The sequence below is a fragment of the Haliotis rufescens genome, unplaced genomic scaffold (genome assembly GCF_023055435.1).
Source record: "Haliotis rufescens isolate VD_foot unplaced genomic scaffold, xgHalRufe1.0.p SCAF_5, whole genome shotgun sequence".
Lineage (NCBI taxonomy): Eukaryota > Metazoa > Mollusca > Gastropoda > Lepetellida > Haliotidae > Haliotis > Haliotis rufescens.
This window is the reverse complement of record NW_025964223.1, coordinates 56,189,378-56,211,110: the sequence shown is the minus strand read 5'-3', so window position 1 is coordinate 56,211,110 and position 21,733 is coordinate 56,189,378. Positions and strand designations below refer to the sequence as shown.

The 21,733-nt window shown below is 47.5% G+C and overlaps 1 protein-coding gene across 1 annotated transcript; it reads right to left on the bottom strand.

Moving 5' to 3' along the window:
* Nucleotides 1-15,592: 15,592 nt before the first annotated feature.
* Nucleotides 15,593-21,355, bottom strand: LOC125373331 (cell wall integrity and stress response component 2-like; the record flags this gene model as incomplete). The annotated part of the gene is made up of 3 exons (XM_048384342.1): nucleotides 15,593-15,661; nucleotides 17,531-17,581; nucleotides 21,308-21,355. Coding segments are annotated over 3 exons (168 nt in total), but the record flags the coding sequence as incomplete, so codon positions are not given.
* Between the last annotated feature and the right edge of the window lie 378 nt (nucleotides 21,356-21,733).

Below are 21,733 nucleotides of genomic sequence, written 5' to 3'. Positions count from 1 at the left end.
TTACCTCTGTTGTACTTTCCTCTGTCGCAGATGTACTATCCAATGTGCTTGACGTTGCACTTGTTGCTTCTGTTGAAGTAGTTTCCTGGGAAACTGTGGAAGCTTGAGATGTGGTCATCTCCGTCTGGGTAGAGGTGGGGCTAGTAGTTACCTCTGTTGTACTTTCCTCTGTCGCAGATGTACTTTCCAAGGTGCTTGACGTTGCACTTGTTGCTTCTGTTGAAGTAGTTTCCTGGGAAACTGTGGAAGCTTGAGATGTGGTTACCTCCGTCTGGGTAGAGGTTGGACTAGTAGTTACCTCTGTTGTACTTTCCTCTGTCGCAGATGTACTTTCCAAGGTGCTTGACGTTGCACTTGTTGCTTCTGTTGAAGTAGTTTCCTGGGAAACTGTGGAAGCTTGAGATGTGGTTACCTCCGTCTGGGTAGAGGTTGGACTAGTAGTTACCTCTGTTGTACTTTCCTCTGTCGCAGATGTACTTTCCAAGGTGCTTGACGTTGCACTTGTTGCTTCTGTTGAAGTAGTTTCCTGGGAAACTGTGGAAGCTTGAGATGTGGTCATCTCCGCCTGGGTAGAGGTGGGGCTAGTAGTTACCTCTGTTGTACTTTCCTCTGTCGCAGATGTACTTTCCAAGGTGCTTGACGTTGCACTTGTTGCTTCTGTTGAAGTAGTTTCCTGGGAAACTGTGGAAGCTTGAGATGTGGTTACCTCCGTCTGGGTAGAGGTGGGACTAGTAGTTACCTCTGTTGTACTTTCCTCTGTCGCAGATGTACTTTCCAAGGTGCTTGACGTTGCACTTGTTGCTTCTGTTGAAGTAGTTTCCTCGGAAACTGTGGAAGCTTGAGATGAGGTCATCTCCGTCTTGATAGAGGTGGGGCTAGTAGTTACCTCTGTTGTACTTTCCTCTGTCGCAGATGTACTTTCCAAGGTGCTTGACGTTGCACTTGTTGCTTCTGTTGAAGTAGTTTCCTCGGAAACTGTGGAAGCTTGAGATGTGGTTACCTCCGTCTGGGTAGAGGTTGGACTAGTAGTTACCTCTGTTGTACTTTCCTCTGTCGCAGATGTACTTTCCAAGGTGTTTGACGTTGCACTTGTTGCTTCTGTTGAAGTAGTTTCCTGGGAAACTGTGGAAGCTTGAGATGTGGTCATCTCCGTCTGGGTAGAGGTGGGACTAGTAGTTACCTCTGTTGTACTTTCCTCTGTCGCAGATGTACTTTCCAAGGTGCTTGACGTTGCACTTGTTGCTTCTGTTGAAGTAGTTTCCTGGGAAACTGTGGAAGCTTGAGATGTGGTCATCTCCGTCTGGGTAGAGGTGGGGCTAGTAGTTACCTCTGTTGTACTTTCCTCTGTCGCAGATGTACTTTCCAAGGTGCTTGACGTTGCACTTGTTGCTTCTGTTGAAGTAGTTTCCTCGGAAACTGTGGAAGCTTGAGATGTGGTCATCTCCGTCTGGGTAGAGGTGGGGCTAGTAGTTACCTCTGTTGTACTTTCCTCTGTCGCAGATGTACTTTCCAAGGTGCTTGACGTTGCACTTGTTGCTTCTGTTGAAGTAGTTTCCTGGGAAACTGTAGAAGCTTGAGATGTGGTCATCTCCGTCTGGGTAGAGGTGGGGCTGGTAGTTACCTCTGTTGTACTTTCCTCTGTCGCAGATGTACTTTCCAAGGTGCTTGACGTTGCACTTGTTGCTTCTGTTGAAGTAGTTTCCTCGGAAACTGTGGAAGCTTGAGATGTGGTTACCTCCGTCTGGGTAGAGGTGGGACTAGTAGTTACCTCTGTTGTACTTTCCTCTGTCGCAGATGTACTTTCCAAGGTGCTTGACGTTGCACTTGTTGCTTCTGTTGAAGTAGTTTCCTCGGAAACTGTGGAAGCTTGAGATGTGGTCATCTCCGTCTGGGTAGAGGTGGGGCTAGTAGTTACCTCTGTTGTACTTTCCTCTGTCGCAGATGTACTTTCCAAGGTGCTTGACGTTGCACTTGTTGCTTCTGTTGAAGTAGTTTCCTCGGAAACTGTGGAAGCTTGAGATGTGGTTACCTCCGTCTGGGTAGAGGTTGGACTAGTAGTTACCTCTGTTGTACTTTCCTCTGTCGCAGATGTACTTTCCAAGGTGCTTGACGTTGCACTTGTTGCTTCTGTTGAAGTAGTTTCCTCGGAAACTGTGGAAGCTTGAGATGTGGTCATCTCCGTCTGGGTAGAGGTGGGGCTAGTAGTTACCTCTGTTGTACTTTCCTCTATCGCAGATGTACTTTCCAAGGTGCTTGACGTTGCACTTGTTGCTTCTGTTGAAGTAGTTTCCTCGGAAACTGTGGAAGCTTGAGATGTGGTCATCTCCGTCTGGGTAGAGGTGGGGCTAGTAGTTACCTCTGTTGTACTTTCCTCTGTCGCAGATGTACTTTCCAAGGTGCTTGACGTTGCACTTGTTGCTTCTGTTGAAGTAGTTTCCTGGGAAACTGTGGAAGCTTGAGATGTGGCTACCTCCGTCTGGGTAGAGGTGGGACTAGTAGTTACCTCTGTTGTACTTTCCTCTGTCGCAGATGTACTTTCCAAGGTGCTTGACGTTGCACTTGTTGCTGCTGTTGAAGTAGTTTCCTCGGAAACTGTGGAAGCTTGAGATGTGGTCATCTCCGTCTGGGTAGAGGTGGGGCTAGTAGTTACCTCTGTTGTACTTTCCTCTGTCGCAGATGTACTTTCCAAGGTGCTTGACGTTGCACTTGTTGCTTCTGTTGAAGTAGTTTCCTCGGAAACTGTGGAAGCTTGAGATGTGGTCATCTCCGTCTGGGTAGAGGTGGGGCTAGTAGTTACCTCTGTTGTACTTTCCTCTGTCGCAGATGTACTTTCCAATGTGCTTGACGTTGCACTTGTTGCTTCTGTTGAAGTAGTTTCCTCGGAAACTGTGGAAGCTTGAGATGTGGTTACCTCCGTCTGGGTAGAGGTTGGACTAGTAGTTACCTCTGTTGTACTTTCCTCTGTCGCAGATGTACTTTCCAAGGTGCTTGACGTTGCACTTGTTGCTTCTGTTGAAGTAGTTTCCTCGGAAACTGTGGAAGCTTGAGATGTGGTCATCTCCGTCTGGGTAGAGGTGGGGCTAGTAGTTACCTCTGTTGCACTTTCCTCTGTCGCAGATGTACTTTCCAAGGTGCTTGACGTTGCACTTGTTGCTTCTGTTGAAGTAGTTTCCTGGGAAACTGTGGAAGCTTGAGATGTGGTTACCTCCGTCTGGGTAGAGGTGGGACTAGTAGTTACCTCTGTTGTACTTTCCTCTGTCGCAGATGTACTTTCCAAGGTGCTTGACGTTGCACTTGTTGCTTCTGTTGAAGTAGTTTCCTCGGAAACTGTGGAAGCTTGAGATGTGGTCATCTCCGTCTGGGTAGAGGTGGGGCTAGTAGTTACCTCTGTTGTACTTTCCTCTGTCGCAGATGTACTTTCCAAGGTGCTTGACGTTGCACTTGTTGCTTCTGTTGAAGTAGTTTCCTGGGAAACTGTGGAAGCTTGAGATGTGGTTACCTCCGTCTGGGTAGAGGTTGGACTAGTAGTTACCTCTGTTGTACTTTCCTCTGTCGCAGATGTACTTTCCAAGGTGCTTGACGTTGCACTTGTTGCTTCTGTTGAAGTAGTTTCCTCGGAAACTGTGGAGGCTTGAGATGTGGTCATCTCCGTCTGGGTAGATGTGGGGCTAGTAGTTACCTCTGTTGTACTTTCCTCTGTCGCAGATGTACTTTCCAAGGTGCTTGACGTTGCACTTGTTGCTTCTGTTGAAGTAGTTTCCTCGGAAACTGTGGAAGCTTGAGATGTGGTCATCTCCGTCTGGGTAGAGGTGGGGCTAGTAGTTACCTCTGTTGTACTTTCCTCTGTCGCAGATGTACTTTCCAAGGTGTTTGACGTTGCACTTGTTGCTTCTGTTGAAGTAGTTTCCTCGGAAACTGTGGAAGCTTGAGATGTGGTTACCTCCGTCTGGGTAGAGGTTGGACTAGTAGTTACCTCTGTTGTACTTTCCTCTGTCGCAGATGTACTTTCCAAAGTGCTTGACGTTGCACTTGTTGCTTCTGTTGAAGTAGTTTCCTCGGAAACTGTGGAAGCTTGAGATGTGGTTACCTCCGTCTGGGTAGAGGTGGGACTAGTAGTTACCTCTGTTGTACTTTCCTCTGTCGCAGATGTACTTTCCAATGTGCTTGACGTTGCACTTGTTGCTTCTGTTGAAGTAGTTTCCTCGGAAACTGTGGAAGCTTGAGATGTGGTTACCTCCGTCTGGGTAGAGGTGGGACTAGTAGTTACCTCTGTTGTACTTTCCTCTGTCGCAGATGTACTTTCCAAGGTGCTTGACGTTGCACTTGTTGCTTCTGTTGAAGTAGTTTCCTCGGAAACTGTGGAAGCTTGAGATGTGGTCATCTCCGTCTGGGTAGAGGTGGGACTAGTAGTTACCTCTGTTGTACTTTCCTCTGTCGCAGATGTACTTTCCAAGGTGCTTGACGTTGCACTTGTTGCTTCTGTTGAAGTAGTTTCCTCGGAAACTGTGGAAGCTTGAGATGTGGTTACCTCCGTCTGGGTAGAGGTTGGACTAGTAGTTACCTCTGTTGTACTTTCCTCTGTCGCAGATGTACTTTCCAAGGTGCTTGACGTTGCACTTGTTGCTTCTGTTGAAGTAGTTTCCTGGGAAACTGTGGAAGCTTGAGATGTGGTTACCTCCGTCTGGGTAGAGGTGGGACTAGTAGTTACCTCTGTTGTACTTTCCTCTGTCGCAGATGTACTTTCCAAGGTGCTTGACGTTGCACTTGTTGCTTCTGTTGAAGTAGTTTCCTCGGAAACTGTGGAAGCTTGAGATGTGGTCATCTCCGTCTGGGTAGAGGTTGGACTAGTAGTTACCTCTGTTGTACTTTCCTCTGTCGCAGATGTACTTTCCAAAGTGCTTGACGTTGCACTTGTTGCTTCTGTTGAAGTAGTTTCCTCGGAAACTGTGGAAGCTTGAGATGTGGTCATCTCCGTCTGGGTAGAGGTGGGTCTAGTAGTTACCTCTGTTGTACTTTCCTCTGTCGCAGATGTACTTTCCAAAGTGCTTGACGTTGCACTTGTTGCTTCTGTTGAAGTAGTTTCCTGGGAAACTGTGGAAGCTTGAGATGTGGTTACCTCCGTCTGGGTAGAGGTGGGACTAGTAGTTACCTCTGTTGTACTTTCCTCTGTCGCAGATGTACTTTCCAAGGTGCTTGACGTTGCACTTGTTGCTTCTGTTGAAGTAGTTTCCTCGGAAACTGTGGAAGCTTGAGATGTGGTCATCTCCGTCTGGGTAGAGGTTGGACTAGTAGTTACCTCTGTTGTACTTTCCTCTGTCGCAGATGTACTTTCCAAAGTGCTTGACGTTGCACTTGTTGCTTCTGTTGAAGTAGTTTCCTCGGAAACTGTGGAAGCTTGAGATGTGGTTACCTCCGTCTGGGTAGAGGTGGGACTAGTAGTTACCTCTGTTGTACTTTCCTCTGTCGCAGATGTACTTTCCAAGGTGCTTGACGTTGTTGCACTTGTTGCTTCTGTTGAAGTAGTTTCCTCGGAAACTGTGGAAGCTTGAGATGTGGTTACCTCCGTCTGGGTAGAGGTGGGTCTAGTAGTTACCTCTGTTGTACTTTCCTCTGTCGCAGATGTACTTTCCAAGGTGCTTGACGTTGCACTTGTTGCTTCTGTTGAAGTAGTTCCCTCGGAAACTGTGGAAGCTTGAGATGTGGTTACCTCCGTCTGGGTAGAGGTTGGACTAGTAGTTACCTCTGTTGTACTTTCCTCTGTCGCAGATGTACTTTCCAAGGTGCTTGACGTTGCACTTGTTGCTTCTGTTGAAGTAGTTTTCTCGGAAACTGTGGAAGCTTGAGATGTGGTCATCGCCGTCTGGGTAGAGGTGGGACTAGTAGTTACCTCTGTTGTACTTTCCTCTGTCGCAGATGTACTTTCCAAGGTGCTTGACGTTGCACTTGTTGCTTCTGTTGAAGTAGTTTCCTCGGAAACTGTGGAAGCTTGAGATGTGGTTACCTCCGTCTGGGTAGAGGTGGGACTAGTAGTTACCTCTGTTGTACTTTCCTCTGTCGCAGATGTACTTTCCAAGGTGCTTGACGTTGCACTTGATCCTTCTGTTGAAGTAGTTTCCTCGGAAACTGTGGAAGCTTGAGATGTGGTCATCTCCGTCTGGGTAGAGTTGGGGCTAGTAGTTACCTCTGTTGTACTTTCCTCTGTCGCAGATGTACTTTCCAAGGTGCTTGACGTTGCACTTGTTGCTTCTGTTGAAGTAGTTTCCTCGGAAACTGTGGAAGCTTGAGATGTGGTTACCTCCGTCTGGGTAGAGGTGGGACTAGTAGTTACCTCTGTTGTACTTTCCTCTGTCGCAGATGTACTTTCCAAGGTGCTTGACGTTGCACTTGTTGCTTCTGTTGAAGTAGTTTCCTGGGAAACTGTGGAAGCTTGAGATGTGGTCATCTCCGTCTGGGTAGAGGTGGGGCTAGTAGTTACCTCTGTTGTACTTTCCTCTGTCGCAGATGTACTTTCCAAGGTGCTTGACGTTGCACTTGTTGCTTCTGTTGAAGTAGTTTCCTGGGAAACTGTGGAAGCTTGAGATGTGGTTACCTCCGTCTGGGTAGAGGTGGGACTAGTAGTTACCTCTGTTGTACTTTCCTCTGTCGCAGATGTACTTTCCAAGGTGCTTGACGTTGCACTTGTTGCTTCTGTTGAAGTAGTTTCCTCGGAAACTGTGGAAGCTTGAGATGTGGTTACCTCCGTCTGGGTAGAGGTGGGGCTAGTAGTTACCTCTGTTGTACCTTCCTCTGTCGCAGATGTAGTTTCTAAGGTGCTTGACGTTGCACTTGTTGCTTCTGTTGAAGTAGTTTCCTCGGAAACTGTGGAAGCTTGAGATGTGGTTACCTCCGTCTGGGTAGAGGTGGGACTAGTAGTTACCTCTGTTGTACTTTCCTCTGTCGCAGATGTACTTTCCAAGGTGCTTGACGTTGCACTTGTTGCTTCTGTTGAAGTAGTTTCCTCGGAAACTGTGGAAGCTTGAGATGTGGTCATCTCCGTCTGGGTAGAGGTGGGACTAGTAGTTACCTCTGTTGTACTTTCCTCTGTCGCAGATGTACTTTCGAAGGTGCTTGACGTTGCACTTGTTGCTTCTGTTGAAGTAGTTTCCTCGGAAACTGTGGAAGCTTGAGATGTTGTTACCTCCGTCTTGGTAGAGGTGGGGCTAGTAGTTACCTCTGTTGTACTTTCCTCTGTCGCAGATGTACTTTCCAAGGTGCTTGACGTTGCACTTGTTGCTTCTGTTGAAGTAGTTTCCTCGGAAACTGTGGAAGTTTGAGATGTGGTCATCTCCGTCTGGGTAGAGGTGGGACTAGTAGTTACCTCTGTTGTACTTTCCTCTGTCGCAGATGTACTTTCCAAGGTGCTTGACGTTGCACTTGTTGCTTCTGTTGAAGTAGTTTCCTCGGAAACTGTGGAAGCTTGAGATGTGGTTACCTCCGTCTGGGTAGAGGTTGGACTAGTAGTTACCTCTGTTGTACTTTCCTCTGTCGCAGATGTACTTTCCAAGGTGCTTGACGTTGCACTTGTTGCTTCTGTTGAAGTAGTTTCCTCGGAAACTGTGGAAGCTTGAGATGTGGTTACCTCCGTCTGGGTAGAGGTGGGACTAGTAGTTACCTCTGTTGTACTTTCCTCTGTCGCAGATGTACTTTCCAAAGTGCTTGCCGTTGCACTTGTTGCTTCTGTTGAAGTAGTTTCCTCGGAAACTGTGGAAGCTTGAGATGTGGTCATCTCTGTCTGGGTAGAGGTTGGACTAGTAGTTACCTCTGTTGTACTTTCCTCTGTCGCAGATGTACTTTCCAAAGTGCTTGACGTTGCACTTGTTGCTTCTGTTGAAGTTATTTCCTCGGAAACTGTGGAAGCTTGAGATGTGGTTACCTCCGTCTGGGTAGAGGTGGGACTAGTAGTTACCTCTGTTGTACTTTCCTCTGTCGCAGATGTACTTTCCAAGGTGCTTGACGTTGCACTTGTTGCTTCTGTTGAAGTAGTTTCCTCGGAAACTGTGGAAGCTTGAGATGTGGTCATCTCCGTCTGGGTAGAGGTGGGGCTAGTAGTTACCTCTGTTGTACTTTCCTCTGTCGCAGATGTACTTTCCAAAGTGCTTGACGTTGCACTTGTTGCTTCTGTTGAAGTAGTTCCCTCGGAAACTGTGGAAGCTTGAGATGTGGTTACCTCCGTCTGGGTAGAAGTGGGACTAGTAGTTACCTCTGTTGTACTTTCCTCTGTCGCAGATGTACTTTCCAAGGTGTTTGACGTTGCACTTGTTGCTTCTGTTGAAGTAGTTTCCTCGGAAACTGTGGAAGCTTGAGATGTGGTCATCTCCGTCTGGGTAGAGGTTGGACTAGTAGTTACCTCTGTTGTACTTTCCTCTGTCGCAGATGTACTTTCCAAGGTGCTTGACGTTGCACTTGTTGCTTCTGTTGAAGTAGTTTCCTCGGAAACTGTGGAAGCTTGAGATGTTGTTACCTCCGTCTGGGTAGAGGTGGGACTAGTAGTTACCTCTGTTGTACTTTCCTCTGTCGCAGATGTACTTTCCAAGGTGCTTGACGTTGCACTTGTTGCTTCTGTTGAAGTAGTTTCCTGGGAAACTGTGGAAGCTTGAGATGTGGTCATCTCCGTCTGGGTAGAGGTGGGGCTAGTAGTTACCTCTGTTGTACTTTCCTCTGTCGCAGATGTACTTTCCAAGGTGCTTGACGTTGCACTTGTTGCTTCTGTTGAAGTAGTTTCCTCGGAAACTGTGGAAGCTTGAGATGTGGTTACCTCCGTCTGGGTAGAGGTGGGACTAGTAGTTACCTCTGTTGTACTTTCCTCTGTCGCAGATGTATTTTCCAAGGTGCTTGACGTTGCACTTGTTGCTTCTGTTGAAGTAGTTTCCTCGGAAACTGTGGAAGCTTGAGATGTGGTTACCTCCGTCTGGGTAGAGGTGGGGCTAGTAGTTACCTCTGTTGTACCTTCCTCTGTCGCAGATGTAGTTTCCAAGGTGCTTGACGTTGCACTTGTTGCTTCTGTTGAAGTAGTTTCCTCGGAAACTGTGGAAGCTTGAGATGTGGTCATCTCCGTCTGGGTAGAGGTTGGACTAGTAGTTACCTCTGTTGTACTTTCCTCTGTCGCAGATGTACTTTCCAAAGTGCTTGACGTTGCACTTGTTGCTTCTGTTGAAGTAGTTTCCTCGGAAACTGTGGAAACTTGAGATGTGGTCATCTCCGTCTGGGTAGAGGTGGGACTAGTAGTTACCTCTGTTGTACTTTCCTCTGTCGCAGATGTACTTTCCAAGGTGCTTGACGTTGCACTTGTTGCTTCTGTTGAAGTAGTTTCCTCGGAAACTGTGGAAGCTTGAGATGTGGTCATCTCCGTCTGGGTAGAGGTTGGACTAGTAGTTACCTCTGTTGTACTTTCCTCTGTCGCAGATGTACTTTCCAAAGTGCTTGACGTTGCACTTGTTGCTTCTGTTGAAGTAGTTTCCTCGGAAACTGTGGAAGCTTGAGATGTGGTTACCTCAGTCTGGGTAGAGGTGGGACTAGTAGTTACCTCTGTTGTACTTTCCTCTGTCGCAGATGTACTTTCCAAGGTGCTTGACGTTGCACTTGTTGCTTCTGTTGAAGTAGTTTCCTCGGAAACTGTGGAAGCTTGAGATGTGGTCATCTCCGTCTGGGTAGAGGCGGGGCTAGTAGTTACCTCTGTTGTACTTTCCTCTGTCGCAGATGTACTTTCCAAAGTGCTTGACGTTGCACTTGTTGCTTCTGTTGAAGTAGTTTCCTCGGAAACTGTGGAAGCTTGAGATGTGGTTACCTCCGTCTGGGTAGAGTTTGGACTAGTAGTTACCTCTGTTGTACTTTCCTCTGTCGCAGATGTACTTTCCAAAGGGCTTGACGTTGCACTTGTTGCTTCTGTTGAAGTAGTTTCCTCGGAAACTGTGGAAGCTTGAGATGTGGTCATCGCCGTCTTGGTAGAGGTGGGACTAGTAGTTACCTCTGTTGTACTTTCCTCTGTCGCAGATGTACTTTCCAAGGTGCTTGACGTTGCACTTGTTGCTTCTGTTGAAGTAGTTTCCTCGGAAACTGTGGAAGCTTGAGATGTGGTCATCTCCGTCTGGGTAGAGGTGGGGCTAGTAGTTACCTCTGTTGTACTTTCCTCTGTCGCAGATGTACTTTCCAAGGTGCTTGACGTTGCACTTGTTGCTTCTGTTGAAGTAGTTTCCTCGGAAACTGTGGAAGCTTGAGATGTGGTTACCTCCGTCTGTGTAGAGGTGGGACTAGTAGTTACCTCTGTTGTACTTTCCTCTGTCGCAGATGTACTTTCAAAGGTGCTTGACGTTGCACTTGTTGCTTCTGTTGAAGTAGTTTCCTGGGAAACTGTGGAAGCTTGAGATGTGGTCATCTCCGTCTGGGTAGAGGTGGGGCTAGTAGTTACCTCTGTTGTACTTTCCTCTGTCGCAGATGTACTTTCCAAGGTGCTTGACGTTGCACTTGTTGCTTCTGCTGAAGTAGTTTCCTCGGAAACTGTGGAAGCTTGAGATGTGGTCATCTCCGTCTGGGTAGAGGTGGGGCTAGTAGTTACCTCTGTTGTACTTTCCTCTGTCGCAGATGTACTTTCCAAAGTGCTTGACGTTGCACTTGTTGCTTCTGTTGAAGTAGTTTCCTCGGAAACTGTGGAAGCTTGAGATGTGGTTACCTCCGTCTGGGTAGAGGTGGGAATAGTAGTTACCTCTGTTGTACTTTCCTCTGTCGCAGATGTACTTTCCAAGGTGCTTGACGTTGCACTTGTTGCTTCTGTTGAAGTAGTTTCCTGGGAAACTGTGGAAGCTTGAGATGTGGTTACCTCCGTCTGGGTAGAGGTGGGGCTAGTAGTTACCTCTGTTGTACTTTCCTCTGTCGCAGATGTACTTTCCAAGGTGCTTGACGTTTCACTTGTTGCTTCTGTTGAAGTAGTTTCCTCGGAAACTGTGGAAGCTTGAGATGTGGTCATATCCGTCTGGATAGAGGTGGGGCTAGTAGTTACCTCTGTTGTACCTTCCTCTGTCGCAGATGTACTTTCCAATGTGCTTGACGCTGCACTTGTTGCTTCTGTTGAAGTAGTTTCCTCGGAAACTGTGGAAGCTTGAGATGTGGTCATCTCGGTCTGGATAGAGGTGGTGCTAGTAGTTACCTCTGTTGTACTTTCCTCTGTCGCAGATGTACTTTCCAAGGTGCTTGACGTTTCACTTGTTGCTTCTGTTGAAGTTGTTTCCTCGGAAACTGTGGAAGCTTGAGATGTGGTTACCTCCGTCTGGGTAGAGGTGGGACTAGTAGTTACCTCTGTTGTACTTTCCTCTGTCGCAGATGTAGTTTCCAAGGTGCTTGACGTTGCACTTGTTGCTTCTGTTGAAGTAGTTTCCTCGGAAACTGTGGAAGATTGAGATGTGGTCATCTCCGTCTGGGTAGAGGTGGGGCTAGTAGTTACCTCTGTTGTACTTTTCTCTGTCTCAGATGTACTTTCCAAGGTGCTTGACGTTGCACTTGTTGCTTCTGTTGAAGTAGTTTCCTGGGAAACTGTGGAAGCTTGAGATGTGGTTACCTCCGTCTGGGTAGAGGTGGGACTAGAAGTTACCTCTGTTGTACTTTCCTCTGTCGCAGATGTAGTTTCCAAGGTGCTTGACGTTGCACTTGTTGCTTCTGTTGAAGTAGTTTCCTCGGAAACTGTGGAAGCTTGAGATGTGGTCATTTCCGTCTGGGTAGAGGTGGGGCTAGTAGTTACCTCTGTTGTACTTTCCTCTGTCGCAGATGTACTTTCCAAGGTGCTTGACGTTGCACTTGTTGCTTCTGTTGAAGTAGTTTCCCCGGAAACTGTGGAAGCTTGAGATGTGGTCATCTCCGTCTGGGTAGAGATGGGGCTAGTAGTAACCTCTGTTGTACTTTCCTCTGTCGCAGATGTTCTTTCCAAGGTGCTTGACGTTGCACTTGTTGCTTCTGTTGAAGTACTTTCCTCGGAAACTGTGGAAGCTTGAGATGTGGTTACCTCCGTCTGGGTAGAGGTGGGACTAGTAGTTACCTCTGTTGTACTTTCCTCTGTCGCAGATGTACTTTCCAAGGTGCTTGACGTTGCACTTGTTGCTTCTGTTGAAGTAGTTTCCTCGGAAACTGTGGAAGCTTGAGATGTGGTCATCTCCGTCTGGGTAGAGATGGGGCTAGTAGTTACCTCTGTTGTACTTTCCTCTGTCGCAGATGTTCTTTCAAAGGTGCTTGACGTTGCACTTGTTGCTTCTGTTGAAGTACTTTCCTCGGAAACTGTGGAAGCTTGAAATGTGGTTAGCTCCGTCTGGGTAGAGCTGGGGCTAGTAGTTACCTCTGTTGTACTTTCCTCTGTCGCAGATGTACTTTCCAAGGTGCTTGACGCTGCACTTGTTGCTTCTGTTGAAGTAGTTTCCTCGGAAACTGTGGAAGCTTGAGATGTGGTTACCTCCGCCTGGGTAGAGGTTGGGCTAGTAGTTACCTCTGTTGTACTTTCCTCTGTCGCAGATGTAGTTTCCAAGGTGCTTGACGTTGCACTTGTTGCTTCTGTTGAAGTAGTTTCCACGGAAACTGTGGAAGCTTGAGATGTGGTCATCTCCGTCTGAGTAAAGGCGGGGATAGTTATTACCTCTGTTGTACTTTCCTCTGTCGCAGATGTAGTTTCCAAGGTGCTTGACGTTGGACTTGTTGCTTCTGTTGAAGTAGTTTCCTCGGAAACTGTGGAAGCTTGAGATGTGGTTAGCTCCGTTTCGGTAGAGGTGGGACTAGTAGTTACCTCTGTTGTACTTTCCTCTGTCGCAGATGTACTTTCCAAGGTGCTTGACGTTGCACTTGTTGCTTCTGTTGAAGTAGTTTCCTCGGAAACTGTGGAAGCTTGAGATGTGGTCATCTCCGTCAGGGTAGAGGTGGGGCTAGTAGTTACCTCTGTTGTACTTTTCTCTGTCTCAGATGTACTTTCCAAGATGCTTGACGTTGCACTTGTTGCTTCTGTTGAAGTAGTTTCCTGGGAAACTGTGGAAGCTTGAGATGTGGTTACCTCCGTCTGGGTAGAGGTGGGACTAGAAGTTACCTCTGTTGTACTTTCCTCTGTCGCAGATGTAGTTTCCAAGGTGCTTGACGTTGCACTTGTTGCTTCTGTTGAAGTAGTTTCCTCGGAAACTGTGGAAGCTTGAGATGTGGTCATTTCCGTCTGGGTAGAGGTGGGGCTAGTAGTTACCTCTGTTGTACTTTCCTCTGTCGCAGATGTACTTTCCAAGGTGCTTGACGTTGCACTTGTTGCTTCTGTTGAAGTAGTTTCCCCGGAAACTGTGGAAGCTTGAGATGTGGTCATCTCCGTCTGGGTAGAGATGGGGCTAGTAGTAACCTCTGTTGTACTTTCCTCTGTCGCAGATGTTCTTTCCAAGGTGCTTGACGTTGCACTTGTTGCTTCTGTTGAAGTACTTTCCTCGGAAACTGTGGAAGCTTGAGATGTGGTTACCTCCGTCTGGGTAGAGGTGGGACTAGTAGTTACCTCTGTTGTACTTTCCTCTGTCGCAGATGTACTTTCCAAGGTGCTTGACGTTGCACTTGTTGCTTCTGTTGAAGTAGTTTCCTCGGAAACTGTGGAAGCTTGAGATGTGGTCATCTCCGTCTGGGTAGAGATGGGGCTAGTAGTTACCTCTGTTGTACTTTCCTCTGTCGCAGATGTTCTTTCAAAGGTGCTTGACGTTGCACTTGTTGCTTCTGTTGAAGTACTTTCCTCGGAAACTGTGGAAGCTTGAAATGTGGTTAGCTCCGTCTGGGTAGAGCTGGGGCTAGTAGTTACCTCTGTTGTACTTTCCTCTGTCGCAGATGTACTTTCCAAGGTGCTTGACGCTGCACTTGTTGCTTCTGTTGAAGTAGTTTCCTCGGAAACTGTGGAAGCTTGAGATGTGGTTACCTCCGCCTGGGTAGAGGTTGGGCTAGTAGTTACCTCTGTTGTACTTTCCTCTGTCGCAGATGTAGTTTCCAAGGTGCTTGACGTTGCACTTGTTGCTTCTGTTGAAGTAGTTTCCACGGAAACTGTGGAAGCTTGAGATGTGGTCATCTCCGTCTGAGTAAAGGCGGGGATAGTTATTACCTCTGTTGTACTTTCCTCTGTCGCAGATGTAGTTTCCAAGGTGCTTGACGTTGGACTTGTTGCTTCTGTTGAAGTAGTTTCCTCGGAAACTGTGGAAGCTTGAGATGTGGTTAGCTCCGTTTCGGTAGAGGTGGGACTAGTAGTTACCTCTGTTGTACTTTCCTCTGTCGCAGATGTACTTTCCAAGGTGCTTGACGTTGCACTTGTTGCTTCTGTTGAAGTAGTTTCCTCGGAAACTGTGGAAGCTTGAGATGTGGTCATCTCCGTCAGGGTAGAGGTGGGGCTAGTAGTTACCTCTGTTGTACTTTCCTCTGTCGCAGATGTACTTTCCAAGGTGCTTATCGTTGCACTTGTTGCTTCTGTTGAAGTAGTTTCCTCGGAAACTGTGGAAGCTTGAGATGTGGTTAGCTCCGTTTGGGTAGAGGTTGGGCTAGTAGTTACCTCTGTTGTACTTTCCTCTGTCGCAGATGTAGTTTCCAAGGTGCTTGACGTTGCACTTGTTGCTTCTGTTGAAGTAGTTTCCCCGGAAATTGTGGAAGCTTGAGATGTGGTTACCTCCATCTGGGTAGAGGTGGGGCTAGTAGTTACCTCTGTTGTACTTTCCTCTGTCGCAGATGTACTTTCCAAGGTGCTTGACGTTGCACTTGTTGCTTCTGTTGAAGTAGTTTCCTCGGAAACTGTGGAAGCTTGAGATGTGGTCATCTCCGTCTGGGTAAAGGTGGGGCTAGTAGTTACCTCTGTTGTACTTTCCTCTGTCGCAGATGTACTTTCCAAGGTGCTTGACGTTGCACTCGTTGCTTCTGTTGAAGTAGTTTCCTCGGAAACTGTGGAAGCTTGAGATGTGGTTACCTCCGTCTGGGTAGAGGTGGGGCTAGTAGTTACCTCTGTTGTTCTTTCCTCTGTCGCAGATGTACTTTCCAAGGTGCTTGACGTTGCACTTGTTGCTTCTGTTGAAGTAGTTTCCTCGGAAACTGTGGAAGCTTGAGATGTGGTCATCTCCGTCTGGGTAGAGGTTGGGCTAGTAGTTACCTCTGTTGTACTTTCCTCTGTCGCAGATGTACTTTCCAAGGTGCTTGACGTTGCACTTGTTGCTTCTGTTGAAGTAGTTTCCTCGGAAACTGTGGAAGCTTGAGATGTGGTTACCTCCGCCTGGATAGAGGTGGGGCTAGTAGTTACCTCTGTTGTACTTTCCTCTGTCGCAGATGTAGTTTCCAAGGTGCTTGACGTTGCACTTGTTGCTTCTGTTGAAGTAGTTTCCTCGGAAACTGTGGAAGCTTGAGATGTGGTCATCTCCGTCTGGGTAGAGGTGGGGCTAGTAGTTACCTCTGTTGTACTTTCCTCTGTCGCAGATGTACTTTCCAATGTGCTTGACGTTGCACTTGTTGCTTCTGTTGAAGTAGTTTCCTCGGAAACTGTGGAAGCTTGAGATTTGGTCATCTCCGTCTGGGTAGAGGTGGGGTTAGTAGTTACCTCTGTTGTACTTTCCTCTGTCGCAGATGTACTTTCCAAGGTGCTTGACGTTGCACTTGTTGCTTCTGTTGAAGTAGTTTCCTCGGAAACTGTGGAAGCTTGAGATGTGGTCATCTCCGCCTGGGTAGAGGTGGGGCTAGTAGTTACCTCTGTTGTACTTTCCTCTGTCGCAGATGTAGTTTCCAAGGTGCTTGACGTTGCACTTGTTGCTTCTGTTGAAGAAATTTCCTCAGAAACTGTGGAAGCTTGAGATGTGGTCATGTCCGTCTGGGTAGAGGTGGGGCTAGTAGTTACCTCTGTTGCACTTTCCTCTGTCGCAGATGTACTTTCCAAGGTGCTTGACGTTGCACTTGTTGCTTCTGTTGAAGAAATTTCCTCAGAAACTGTGGAAGCTTGAGATGTGGTCATCTCCGTCTGGGTAGAGGTGGGGCTAGTAGTTACCTCTGTTGTACTTTCCTCTGTCGCAGATGTACTTTCCAATGTGCTTGACGTTGCACTTGTTGCTTCTGTTGAAGTAGTTTCCTCGGAAACTGTGGAAGCTTGAGATTTGGTCATCTCCGTCTGGGTAGAGGTGGGGCTAGTAGTTACCTCTGTTGTACTTTCCTCTGTCGCAGATGTACTTTCCAAGGTGCTTGACGTTGCACTTGTTGCTTCTGTTGAAGTAGTTTCCTCGGAAACTGTGGAAGCTTGAGATGTGGTCATCTCCGCCTGGGTAGAGGTGGGGCTAGTAGTTACCTCTGTTGTACTTTCCTCTGTCGCAGATGTAGTTTCCAAGGTGCTTGACGTTGCACTTGTTGCTTCTGTTGAAGAAATTTCCTCAGAAACTGTGGAAGCTTGAGATGTGGTCATGTCCGTCTGGGTAGAGGTGGGGCTAGTAGTTACCTCTGTTGCACTTTCCTCTGTCGCAGATGTACTTTCCAAGGTGCTTGACGTTGCACTTGTTGCTTCTGTTGAAGAAATTTCCTCAGAAACTGTGGAAGCTTGAGATGTGGTCATCTCCGTCTGGGTAGAGGTGGGGCTAGTAGTTACCTCTGTTGTACTTTCCTCTGTCGCAGATGTAATTTCCAAGGTGCTTGACGTTGCACTTGTTGCTTCTGTTGAAGTAGTTTCCTCGGAAACTGTGGAAGCTTGAGATGTGGTCATCTCCGTCTGGGTAGAGGTGGGGCTTGTAGTTACCTCTGTTGTACTTTCCTCTGTCGCAGATGTACTTTCCAATGTGCTTGAAGTTGCACTTGTTGCTTCTGTTGAAGTAGTTTCCTCGGAAACTGTGGAAGCTTGAGATGTGGTCATCTCCGTCTGGGTAGATGTTGGATTAGTAGTTACCTCTGTTGTACTTTCCTCTGTCGCAGATGTACTTTCCAATGTGCTTGACGTTGCACTTGTTGCTTCTGTTGAAGTAGTTTCCATGGAAACTGTGGAAGCTTGAGATGTGGTTACGTTCGCCTTGGTAGAGGTGGGGCTAGTAGTTACCTCTTTTGTACTTTCCTCTGTCGCAGATGTACTTTCCAAGGTGCTTGACGTTGCACTTGTTGCTTCTATTGAAGTAGTTTCCTCGGAAACTGTGGAAGCTTGAGATGTGGTCATCTCCGTCTGGGTAGAGGTGGGGCTAGTAGTTACCTCTGTTGTACTTTCCTCTGTCGCAGATGTACTTTCCAAGGTGCTTGACGTTGCACTCGTTGCTTCTGTTGAAGTAGTTTCCTCAGAAACTGTGGAAGCTTGAGATGTGGTCATCTCCGTCTGGGTAGAGGTGGGGCTAGTAGTTACCTCTGTTGTACTTTCCTCTGTCGCAGATGTACTTTCCAAGGTGCTTGACGTTGCACTTGTTGCTTCTGTTGAAGTAGTTTCCTCGGAAACTGTGGAAGCTTGAGATGTGGTCATCTCCGTCTGGGTAGAGATGGGGTTTGTAGTTACCTCTGTTGTACTTTCCTCCGTCGCAGATGTACTTTCCAACGTGCTTGACGTTGCACTTGTTGCTTCTGTTGAAGTAGTTTCCTCGGAAACTGTGGAAGCTTGAGATGTGGTTACCTCCGCCTGGGTAGAGGTGGGGCTAGTAGTTACCTCTGTTGTACTTTCCTCTGTCGCAGATGTACTTTCCAATGTGCTTGACGTTCCACTTGTTGCTTCTGTTGAAGTAGTTTCCTCGGAAACTGTGGAAGCTTGAGATGTGGTCATCTCCGTCTGGGTAGAGGTAGGGCTAGTAGTTACCTCTGTTGTACTTTCCTCTGTCGCAGATGTACTTTCCAAGGTGCTTGACGTTGCACTTGTTGCTTCTGTTGAAGTAGTTTCCTCGGAAACTGTGGAAGCTTGAGATGTGGTCATCTCCGTCTGGGTAGAGGTGGGGCTAGTAGTTACCTCTGTTGTACTTTCCTCTGTCGCAGATGTACTTTCCAAGGTGCTTGACGTTGCACTTGTTGCTTCTGTTGAAGTAGTTTCCTCGGAAACTGTGGAAGCTTGAGATGTGGTCATCTCCGTCTGGGTAGAGATCGGGTTTGTAGTTACCTCTGTTGTACTTTCCTCTGTCGCAGATGTACTTTCCAACGTGCTTGACGTTGCACTTGTTGCTTCTGTTGAAGTAGTTTCCTCGGAAACTGTGGAAGCTTGAGATGTGGTTACCTCCGCCTGGGTAGAGGTGGGGCTAGTAGTTACCTCTGTTGTACTTTCCTCTGTCGCAGATGTACTTTCCAATGTGCTTGACGTTCCACTTGTTGCTTCTGTTGAAGTAGTTTCCTCGGAAACTGTGGAAGCTTGAGATGTGGTCATCTCCGTCTGGGTAGAGGTAGGGCTAGTAGTTACCTCTGTTGTACTTTCCTCTGTCGCAGATGTACTTTCCAAGGTGCTTGACGTTGCACTTGTTGCTTCTGTTGAAGTAGTTTCCTCGGAAACTGTGGAAGCTTGAGATGTGGTCATCTCCGTCGGGGTAGAGGTGGGGCTAGTAGTTACCTCTGTTGTACTTTCCTCTGTCGCAGATGTACTTTCCAAGGTGCTTGACGTTCCACTTGTTGCTTCTGTTGAAGTAGTTTCCTGGGAAACTGTGGAAGCTTGAGATGTGGTTACCTCCATCTGGGTAGAGGTGGGGCTAGTAGTTACCTCTGTTGTACTTTCCTCTGTCGCAGATGTAGTTTCCAAGGTGCTTGACGTTGCACTTGTTGCTTCTGTTGAAGTAGTTTCCTCGGAAACTGTGGAAGCTTGAGATGTGGTCATCTCCGTCTGGGTAGAGGTGGGGCTAGTAGTTACCTCTGTTGTACTTTCCTCTGTCGCAGATGTACTTTCCAAGGTGCTTGACGTTGCACTTGTTGCTTCTGTTGAAGTAGTTTCCACGGAAACTGTGGAAGCTTGAGATGTGGTTACCTCCATCTGGGTAGAGGTGGGGCTAGTAGTTACCTCTGTTGTACTTTCCTCTGTCGCAGATGTAGTTTCCAAGGTGCTTGACGTTGCACTTGTTGCTTCTGTTGAAGTAGTTTCCTCGGAAACTGTGGAAGCTTGAGATGTGGTCATCTCCGCCTGGGTAGAGGTGGGGCTAGTAGTTACCTCTGTTGTACTTTCCTCTGTCGCAGATGTACTTTCCAAGGTGCTTGACGTTGCACTTGTTGCTTCTGTTGAAGTAGTTTCCACGGAAACTGTGGAAGCTTGAGATGTGGTTACCTCCGCCTTGGTAGAGGTGGGGCTAGTAGTTACCTCTGTTGTACTTTCCTCTGTCGCAGATGTACTTTCCAATGTGCTTGACGTTGCACTTGTTGCTTCTGTTGAAGTAGTTTCCTCGGAAACTGTGGAAGCTTGAGATGTGGTCATCTCCGTCTGGGTAGAGGTGGGGCTAGTAGTTACCTCTGTTGTACTTTCCTCTGTCGCAGATGTACTTTCCAAGGTACTTGACGTTGCACTTGTTGCTTCTGTTGAAGTATTTTTCTCGGAAACTGTGGAAGCTTGAGATGTGGTTACCTCCGCCTGGATAGAGGTGGGGCTAGTAGTTACCTCTGTTGTACTTTCCTCTGTCGCAGATGTACTTTCCAATGTGCTTGACGTTGCTTCTGTTGAAGTAGTTTCCTCGGAAACTGTGGAAGCTTGAGATGTGGTCATCTCCGTCTGGGTAGAGGTGGGGCTAGTAGTTACCTCTGTTGTACTTTCCTCTGTCGCAGATGTACTTTCCAAGGTGCTTGACGTTGCACTTGTTGCTTCTGTTGAAGTAGTTTTCTCGGAAACTGTGGAAGCTTGAGATGTGGTTACCTCCGCCTGGATAGAGGTGGGGCTAGTAGTTACCTCTGTTGTACTTTCCTCTGTCGCAGATGTACTTTCCAAGGTGCTTGACGTTGCACTTGTTGCTTCTGTTGAAGTAGTTTCCTCGGAAACTGTGGAAGCTTGAGATTTGGTCATCTCCGTCTGGGTAGAGGTGGGGCTAGTAGTTACCTCTGTTGTACTTTCCTCTGTCGCAGATGTACTTTCCAAGGTGCTTGACGTTGCACTTGTTGCTTCTGTTGAAGTAGTTTCCTCAGAAACTGTGGAAGCTTGAGATGTGGTTAACTCCATCTGGGTAGAGGTGGGGCTAGTAGTTACCTCTGTTGTACTTTCCTCTGTCGCAGATGTAGTTTCCAAGGTGCTTGACGTTGCACTTGTTGCTTCTGTTGAAGTAGTTTCCTCAGAAACTGTGGAAGCTTGAGATGTGGTCATCTCCGTCTGGGTAGAGGTGGGGCTAGTAGTTTCCTCTGTTGCACTTTCCTCTGTCGCAGATGTACTTTCCAATGTGCTTGACGTTGCACTTGTTGCTTCTGTTGAAGAAATTTCCTCGGAAACTGTGGAAGCTTGAGATGTGGTCATCTCCGTCTGGGTAGAGGTGGGGCTTGTAGTTACCTCTGTTGTACTTTCCTCTGTCGCAGATGTACTTTCCAATGTGCTTGAAGTTGCACTTGGTGCTTCTGTTGAAGTAGTTTCTTCGGAAACTGTGGAAGCTTGAGATGTGGTCATCTCCGTCTGGGTAGAGGTGGGGCTAGTAGTTACCTCTGTTGTACTTTCCTCTGTCGCAGATGTACTTTCCAATGTGCTTGACGTTGCACTTGTTGCTTCTGTTGAAGTAGTTTCCTCGGAAACTGTGGAAGCTTGAGATGTGGTTACCTCCGTCTGGGTAGAGGTTGGACTAGTAGTTACCTCTGTTGTACTTTCCTCTGTCGCAGATGTACTTTCCAAGGTGCTTGACGTTGCACTTGTTGCTTCTGTTGAAGTAGTTTCCTCGGAAACTGTGGAAGCTTGAGATGTTGTCATCTCCGTCTGGGTAGAGGTGGGGCTAGTAGTTACCTCTGTTGTACTTTCCTCTGTCGCAGATGTAGTTTCCAAGGTGTTTGACGTTGCACTTGTTGCTTCTGTTGAAGTAGTTTCCTCGGAAACTGTGGAAGCTTGAGATGTGGTCATCTCCGTCTGGGTAGAGGTGGGGCTAGTAGTTACCTCTGTTGTACTTTCCTCTGTCGCAGATGTACTTTCTAAGGTGGTTGACGTTGCACTTGTTGCTTCTGTTGAAGTAGTTTCCTCGGAAACTGTGGAAGCTTGAGATGTGGTTACGTTCGCCTTGGTAGAGGTGGGGCTAGTAGTTACCTCTGTTGTATTTTCCTCTGTCGCAGATGTACTTACCAAGGTGCTTGACGTTGCACTTGTTGCTTCTATTGAAGTAGTTTCCTCGGAAACTGTGGAAGCTTGAGATGTGGTCATCTCCGTCTGGGTAGAGGTGGGGCTAGTAGTTACCTCTGTTGTACTTTCCTCTGTCGCAGATGTAGTTTCCAAGGTGCTTGACGTTGCACTCGTTGCTTCTGTTGAAGTAGTTTCCTCAGAAACTGTGGAAGCTTGAGATGTGGTCATCTCCGTCTGGGTAGAGGTGGGGCTAGTAGTTACCTCTGTTGTACTTTCCTCTGTCGCAGATGTACTTTCCAATGTGCTTGACGTTGCACTTGTTGCTTCTGTTGAAGTAGTTTCCTCGGAAACTGTGGAAGCTTGAGATGTGGTCATCTCCGTCTGGGTAGAGGTGGGGCTAGTAGTTACCTCTGTTGTACTTTCCTCTGTCGCAGATGTAGTTTCTAAGGTGCTTGACGTTGCTTCTGTTGAAGTAGTTTCTTCGGAAACTGTGGAAGCTTGAGATGTGGTCATCTCCGTCTGGGTAGAGGTGGG